This window comes from Lampris incognitus, chromosome 1, assembly GCF_029633865.1.
Source record: "Lampris incognitus isolate fLamInc1 chromosome 1, fLamInc1.hap2, whole genome shotgun sequence".
NCBI classification, from domain to species: Eukaryota; Metazoa; Chordata; class Actinopteri; order Lampriformes; family Lampridae; genus Lampris; species Lampris incognitus.
Window position 1 is genome coordinate 150,221,106 of NC_079211.1, and position 9,285 is coordinate 150,230,390.

The 9,285-nt window shown below is 41.5% G+C and overlaps 1 protein-coding gene across 1 annotated transcript in view; it reads left to right on the top strand.

Annotated features, from left to right (window-relative positions):
- Positions 1-7,762, top strand: part of slc4a4a (solute carrier family 4 member 4a) — a 134,677-nt gene extending 126,915 nt beyond the window's left edge. The window contains exons 24-25 of the mRNA XM_056275646.1: positions 1,666-1,745; positions 7,713-7,762. Coding sequence (XP_056131621.1) covers positions 1,666-1,709 — 44 coding nt within the window. The 3' untranslated portion in view covers positions 1,710-1,745; positions 7,713-7,762. The remainder of the gene's footprint in view (positions 1-1,665; positions 1,746-7,712) is intronic.
- The last annotated feature ends 1,523 nt before the right edge of the window (positions 7,763-9,285 follow it).

Sequence of the window (9,285 nt, forward strand, 5' to 3'; positions counted from 1 at the left end):
GTCTGTTAAACAACACACAGCACACGCTCCCTTGTGGCCGTTTTAAAGATGGCCTTCAGGAAGGAGTTCCAGCCTGATCATACCCGTCTTGCAGGGTGTGTAATGATTACATCAGTTGTGTTAGAGTGTTGAATCAGTGACTAATTCGGCTGATAATTGGAGAACCCCCGTAGATGTGAGACAGAATGTAATTGTGTAGTTGCAGTTCCTGTACAGACACTAAGCTGAATGTCACTTAACTTAAAAACAAGTTTGGTTTTTTCCCCCCTTTTTTTCTCCCAGTTGTATCCAGCCAATCCCCCCCCCGCTCTTCCGAGCCGTCCCGGTCGCTGCTCCACCCCCTCTGCGGACTACCACATGCCTCCTCCCATACATGTGGAGGCACCAGCCGCTTCTTTTCACCTGACAGTGAGGAGTTTCGCCAGGGGGACGTAGCGCCTGGGAGGATCACGCTATTCCCCCCAGTTCCCCCTCCTCCCTGAGCAGGCACCCCAACCGACCAGAGGAGGCGCTAGTGCAGTGACCAGGACACATACCCACATCTGGCTTCCCACCCGCAGACAAGGCCAATTGTGTCTGTAGAGACGCCTGGGATTCAAACTGGCGAGCCCCGTGTTGGTAGGCAACGCAATAGACCGCTATGCTACCCGGACACCCCAATGTAGCTTAACTTGAAAAACACGTTTAAAGGGGCATCTGGGTGGCATGGCGGTCTATTCCGTTGCCTACCAACACGGGGATCGCCAGTTTGAATCCCTTTGTTACCTCCAGCTTGGTGGGGCGTCCCTACAGACAAAACAGGCCGTGTCTGCGGGTGAAAGGTGGGTGTGGATATATGTGGGTATGTGTCCTGGTCGCTGCACTAGCGCCTCCTCTGGTCGGTCGGGGCGCCTGTCGAGGGAGGAGGGGGAACTGGAGGGAATAGCGTGATCCTCCCACGCGCTACGTCCCCCTGGCGAAACTCCTCACTGTCAGGTGAAAAGAAGCGGCTGGTGACTCCACAGGTATGGGAGGAGGGAGGCATGTGGTAGTCCGCAGCCCTCCCCGGATCAGCAGAGGGGGTGGAGCAGAGACCGGGACGGCTCGGAAGAGTGGGGTAACTGGCCGGATACAACTGGGGAGAAAAAATCCTAAACAAAAACCCGCAGGTTTAACAGTGTGTTATGAGGCTGCTGGACTAGATTATTCCTCCCCATTAAGTCCAGTAATGTTAATAATACATAAGCGTCCTACACCTTCCCGGGTGAAGCATTTCATCATCTGCTGTGTGGACTGACATCATGTGATGCTCCACTACAAAAGATGTACCGATTGGTTGCATTTGTGTTACGGTATCACTGACACCTTGTCCAAGTACGGTGGATCATGGCCGCCGAGTGTTTTGTATAATATGTTAGCTGTATCACAGGTCATTGTGTTACCTGTCTGTCCTGTGCAGGGTAGTGGCTCATACTGGGCAGGAGGATCCTACCAGACTGAGGAGAAAGTTGTAGAAGGGTCGTACTGATATAGCATAAACTGTTCTGCTGGTCACCTTTTTGTGAAAAAAAAAAAGGTGTCGGGAGGACTGTAGAGTGGAGACCTGACTTGTGTGGTCCAGGTGATACTAGTTTGTTGTTGTGTATGCTGATGTTTGGACAATAACCTCTGTTATTTCTCCAACAGGAGACAAGCCCACGTCATTCCTTGATCGATACACATCGTGCTGAGCAGCTTCGCTACTATCAGGCCAACTGCTTGTCAAGGTGGGAGCTGTGTGTGTGTGTGTGTGTGTGTGTCTGTGTGTGTCTGTGTGTGTGTGAACATGGCATCATGGAACAATATAATATTCTGATAATAATGACATTTGAACAAATGATTGAGAAATATGGGCGGTACAGTGGCGCAGTGGTTAGCCCGAATATGAACGTCGGGGACGACAAATGCTCTTGTAGTGTGACGTAATCCAAGACCAGCGTCAGACGCCCACCACCCCGACTTGACAAGTCCAGCATGTCAGAATTCTTTTGCATTTTCTGTCTAGTTTGAGATCCCTGACCGACGACGTGTTCCTGACGCTGACCAATAGGATAACAGAATGCTCTCTGGCGCGTAGAGCTAGCTAGGCTAATTAGGCTGACTTCCTTGACATGGACACATTCGTTGTATCAAGTTCTCTTTGAAGGATAGACAGGCCGTATTGTCCTCTGCGTGACACCCAGGGACGGGTCCACAATCGCTTTTTTTTTTTTCAAGCACAAGACCGCGAGCATCACACATAGCGCTTCTTCCATGATTGACACTTCTTGACCCGCCTCCCCAACAACCTGTGAACTCGCGTACGGTCGTGATGACAGCAGATGACGTGATGACGGCAGCGTACGGTGACGGGTCGGGGTCATGCTTGTAGTATGGCCGGTCTGGTGGTCAAGACAGGACACAAATTTATAGCAGTAGTCTGACATGGTGCCATCGTGAAAGACAAAAAGTATATCATGTAGTCTGATGCGGGCATAAATTGTCCCTGGGTGTCAGTGTGTCGGCCCTGTGATGGCCTGGCGGCCTGTCCAGGGTGTCTCCCCACCTGCCGCCCAATGACTGCTGGGATAGACTCCAGCATCCCATGACCCCAAGTTGGATCAGCGCTTTGGATAATGGATGGATGGATGGATGGATCCTTAAATCACAGTTTAGTCCCAGAGGGCTTTTACCATCACCATGACATGTATAATCACAACCACCTTTACCATCACCATGACATGTATAATCACAACCACCTTTACCATCACCATGACATGTATAATCACAACTACTTTTACCATCACCATGACATGTATAATCACAACTACCTTTACCATCACCATGACATGTATAATCACAACTACCTTTACCATCACCATGACATGTATAATCACAACTACCTTTACCATCACCATGACATGTATAATCATAACCACCTTTACCATCACCATGACATGTATAATCACAACTACCTTTACCATCACCATGACATGTATAATCACAACTACTTTACCATCACCATGACATGTATAATCACAACCACCTTTACCATCACCATGACATGTATAATCACAACCACCTTTACCATCACCATGACATGTATAATCACAACTACTTTACCATCACCATGACATGTATAATCACAACCACCTTTACCATCACCATGACATGTATAATCACAACTACCTTTACCATCACCATGACATGTATAATCACAACTACTTTACCATCACCATGACATGTATAATCACAACTACCTTTACCATCATCATGACATGTATAATCACAACTACTTTACCATCACCATGACATGTATAATCACAACTACCTTTACCATCATCATGACATGTATAATCACAACTACTTTACCATCACCGTGACATGTATAATCACAACCACCTTTACCATCACCATGACATGTATAATCACAACTACCTTTACCATCACCATGACATGTATAATCACAACTACTTTACCATCACCATGACATGTATAATCACAACTACTTTACCATCACCATGACATGTATAATCACGACCACTTTACCATCACCGTGACATGTATAATCACAACTACCTTTACCATCACCATGACATGTATAATCACAACTACCTTTACCATCACCATGACATGTATAATCACAACTACTTTACCATCACCGTGACATGTATAATCACAACTACCTTTACCATCACCATGACATGTATAATCACAACTACCTTTACCATCACCATGACATGTATAATCACAACCACCTTTACCATCATCATGACATGTATAATCACAACTACTTTACCATCACCATGACATGTATAATCACAACTACTTTACCATCACCATGACATGTATAATCACAACTACTTTACCATCACCATGACATGTATAATCACAACCACCTTTACCATCACCATGACATGTATAATCACAACCACCTTTACCATCACCATGACATGTATAATCACAACTACTTTACCATCACCATGACATGTATAATCACAACTACTTTACCATCACCATGACATGTATAATCACAACTACCTTTACCATCACCATGACATGTATAATCACAACTACTTTACCATCATCATGACATGTATAATCACAACCACTTTACCATCACCATGACATGTATAATCACAACTACCTTTACCATCACCATGTCATGTATAATCACAACTACTTTACCATCATCATGACATGTATAATCACAACTACTTTACCATCACCATGACATGTATAATCACAACTACTTTACCATCACCGTGACATGTATAATCACAACCACCTTTACCATCACCATGACATGTATAATCACAACTACTTTACCATCTCCATGACATGTATAATCACAACTACTTTACCATCACCATGACATGTATAATCACAACTACCTTTACCATCACCATGACATGTATAATCACAACTACTTTACCATCACCATGACATGTATAATCACAACTACTTTACCATCACCATGACATGTATAATCACAACTACTTTACCATCACCATGTCATGTATAATCACAACTACCTTTACCATCACCATGACATGTATAATCACAACTACCTTTACCATCACCATGACATGTATAATCACAACCACCTTTACCATCATCATGACATGTATAATCACAACTACTTTACCATCACCATGACATGTATAATCACAACTACTTTACCATCACCATGACATGTATAATCACAACTACTTTACCATCACCATGACATGTATAATCACAACCACCTTTACCATCACCATGACATGTATAATCACAACCACCTTTACCATCACCATGACATGTATAATCACAACTACTTTACCATCACCATGACATGTATAATCACAGCTACTTTACCATCACCATGACATGTATAATCACAACTACCTTTACCATCACCATGACATGTATAATCACAACTACTTTACCATCATCATGACATGTATAATCACAACCACTTTACCATCACCATGACATGTATAATCACAACTACCTTTACCATCACCATGTCATGTATAATCACAACTACTTTACCATCATCATGACATGTATAATCACAACCACCTTTACCATCACCATGACATGTATAATCACAACTACTTTACCATCTCCATGACATGTATAATCACAACTACTTTACCATCACCATGACATGTATAATCACAACTACCTTTACCATCACCATGACATGTATAATCACAACTACTTTACCATCACCATGACATGTATAATCACAACTACTTTACCATCACCATGACATGTATAATCACAACTACTTTACCATCACCATGACATGTATAATCACAACTACTTTACCATCACCATGACATGTATAATCACAACCACCGTTACCATCACCATGACATGTATAATCACAACTACTTTACCATCTCCATGACATGTATAATCACAACTACTTTACCATCACCATGACATGTATAATCACAACTACCTTTACCATCACCATGACATGTATAATCACAACTACTTTACCATCACCATGACATGTATAATCACAACTACCTTTACCATCACCATGACATGTATAATCACAACTACCTTTACCATCACCATGACATGTATAATCACAACTACTTTACCATCACCGTGACATGTATAATCACAACTACCTTTACCATCACCATGACATGTATAATCACAACTACTTTACCATCACCATGAAATGTATAATCACAACTACCTTTACCATCACCATGACATGTATAATCACAACTACTTTACCATCACCATGACATGTATAATCACAACCACTTTACCATCACCATGACATGTATAATCACAACCACTTTACCATCACCATGACATGTATAATCACAACTACCTTTACCATCATCATGACATGTATAATCACAACTACCTTTACCATCACCATGACATGTATAATCACAACTACCTTTACCATCATCATGACATGTATAATCACAACTACTTTACCATCATCATGACATGTATAATCACAACCACCTTTACCATCACCATGACATGTATAATCACAACTACCTTTACCATCACCATGACATGTATAAACACAACTACTTTACCATCACCATGACATGTATAATCACAACTACCTTTACCATCACCATGACATGTATAATCACAACCACCTTTACCATCACCATGACATGTATAATCACAACCACCTTTACCATCACCATGACATGTATAATCACAACTACTTTACCATCACCATGACATGTATAATCAGAACTACCTTTACCATCACCATGACATGTATAATCACAACTACTTTACCATCACCATGACATGTATAATCACAACTACTTTACCATCACCATGACATGTATAATCACAACTACCTTTACCATCACCATGACATGTATAATCACAACTACTTTACCATCACCATGACATGTATAATCACAACCACTTTACCATCACCGTGACATGTATAATCACAACCACTTTACCATCACCATGACATGTATAATCACAACTACTTTACCATCACCATGACATGTATAATCACAACTACCTTTACCATCACCATGACATGTATAATCACAACCACCTTTACCATCACCATGACATGTATAATCACAACTACTTTACCATCACCGTGACATGTATAATCACAACTACTTTACCATCACCATGACATGTATAATCACAACTACTTTACCATCACCATGACATGTATAATCACAACTACCTTTACCATCACCATGACATGTATAATCACAACTACTTTACCATCACCATGACATGTATAATCACAACCACTTTACCATCACCATGACATGTATAATCACAACTACTTTACCATCACCATGACATGTATAATCACAACTACTTTACCATCACCATGACATGTATAATCACAACTACTTTACCATCACCATGACATGTATAATCACAACTACTTTACCATCACCATGACATGTATAATCACAACCACTTTACCATCACCGTGACATGTATAATCACAACCACTTTACCATCACCATGACATGTATAATCACAACTACTTTACCATCACCATGACATGTATAATCACAACCACCTTTACCATCACCATGTCATGTATAATCACAACTACTTTACCATCACCATGACATGTATCATCACAACTACCTTTACCATCACCATGACATGTATAATCACAACCACCTTTACCATCACCATGACATGTATAATCACAACCACCTTTACCATCACCATGACATGTATAATCACAACTACTTTACCATCACCATGACATGTATAATCACAACTACCTTTACCATCACCATGACATGTATAATCACAACTACTTTACCATCACCATGTCATGTATAATCACAACTACTTTACCATCACCATGACATGTATAATCACAACTACCTTTACCATCACCATGACATGTATAATCACAACCACCTTTACCATCACCATGACATGTATAATCACAACCACCTTTACCATCACCATGACATGTATAATCACAACTACTTTACCATCACCATGACATGTATAATCACAACTACCTTTACCATCACCATGACATGTATAATCACAACCACTTTACCATCACCATGACATGTATAATCACAACCACCTTTACCATCTCCATGACATGTATAATCACAACCACCTTTACCATCACCATGACATGTATAATCACAACTACCTTTACCATCACCATGACATGTATAATCACAACCACGCTCTGTGTCTTCTGTCTTTTTCAGCCCTGAGATGAGTCCGCTGAAATCTGTGCCTCAGATTAGGATAGACATGGACCCAGACGATGACAACGGATACTTCTGGAAGAGCAGAGGGTCTGAGACCTCTCTGTAAAGACTCCACCCCCCACCCACCCACCCAGCTCCACACACCCCGCAACCCCCACCTCCTCCTCCGCCTGGCATAGTCACAAGACAAGTGCTCGCTGACTCTTAATCTGCAAACAAACAAACAAACGAATCTTTCTGAAATGTATCGCACGCCCGCCAGACCGACAACAGACTACAGAAGAAGTGGTAGGTAGAAAAGGATCAAAAGTGAAGAAGAGGGGACGAATAGGGGGAGGTATACGACAGGGAAGGGCCTTCCGTCACGAAGAAGTACCCTTATTCTTCCTCAGTTTCTTTTTTTTTTTTTATACAATTCTTCCTTTCTGTATTTTCCTCGTGTCTGAGAAACACTGATCGCTGTAACACTTCACTACTGCTCTCTGCAGCTGCTCCATCACCACACATCGCTAACTGATTTAAAACACACAAAATACACAACATGGTGCAGTCGTCTCCGACCACGCATGGAGCACCAGCCCTGCTAAGGTTTTATATATATATCTATATAAAACATCTGTCTGAGATTTTTATAAATGAATTATTCTAATGAAATTTTCCTGTAGCAGGAAAATAATATTTTTTTTTAGCTCTACCTCTTGCTTTAGATTTAAGGCTGATAATGAATAAAGTTGATTTTTTTTTTCCCGTGGTGCTTGGGGTACTGATATGGATTTACTCTCTTATTCTTCTAGAGTGCTTTTAGATCAAACTGTTAAAAGAGGACATTTGTACACGGCTCACAGGACAAACGTCCTCCAAAATAGAGGCACACCTGTACAACTGCAAGCTACCGTAACGCATTAACATGAAGATTTGTTTTCATTGGGAGAGAACAGATATTTATCACCTTTTGAATGCAGTTTGGATTTGCAACACACTATCTATATATATCTATATCTATATATATATAGATATATATATATATATACACACACACCCTGCCCATAAAACGTCTTGTCAATCTTCCTTTTGACTCAGTTCAAAGCTTTTTAAACCAATATTCTACATTTTTTTTTATATATATACATGTTGTGTTGTGTTGTGCGTGTGTTGGTCATGACCGTTTTCTTTGTGTCCTTCAGTTCTTCGTCCATGGCTAGAATACAGTCCTGAGGTCCATAACCATCTGACCCTCCTCAGCCAAACGTAACCCTGCTAGGAGGGCATCTCATATAAATACTTGTGCTGCACAAAATACTTTACCTAAGTGACTTATAAGAGAACGACCTTGACTGAAATCCATAGATGTGGTGATGATCTTATGGGTGAGTCACAGGAATAGCGTTCAGCTTGGTTCTGTACCTCGGGGCGGCGTCACCTCTTCAGCTGAAAGCTTTCTGAACTTCTCCCCGTCTCCATTTGGAGACAAGCAAATCCCAGATAGCATCCGGATGTGGGCCACTTCAGGCAGTGATGCGGCACTGATGGTCTTCTTCTGCCCCTGACAAAATGGCCCAAATATGCCAAA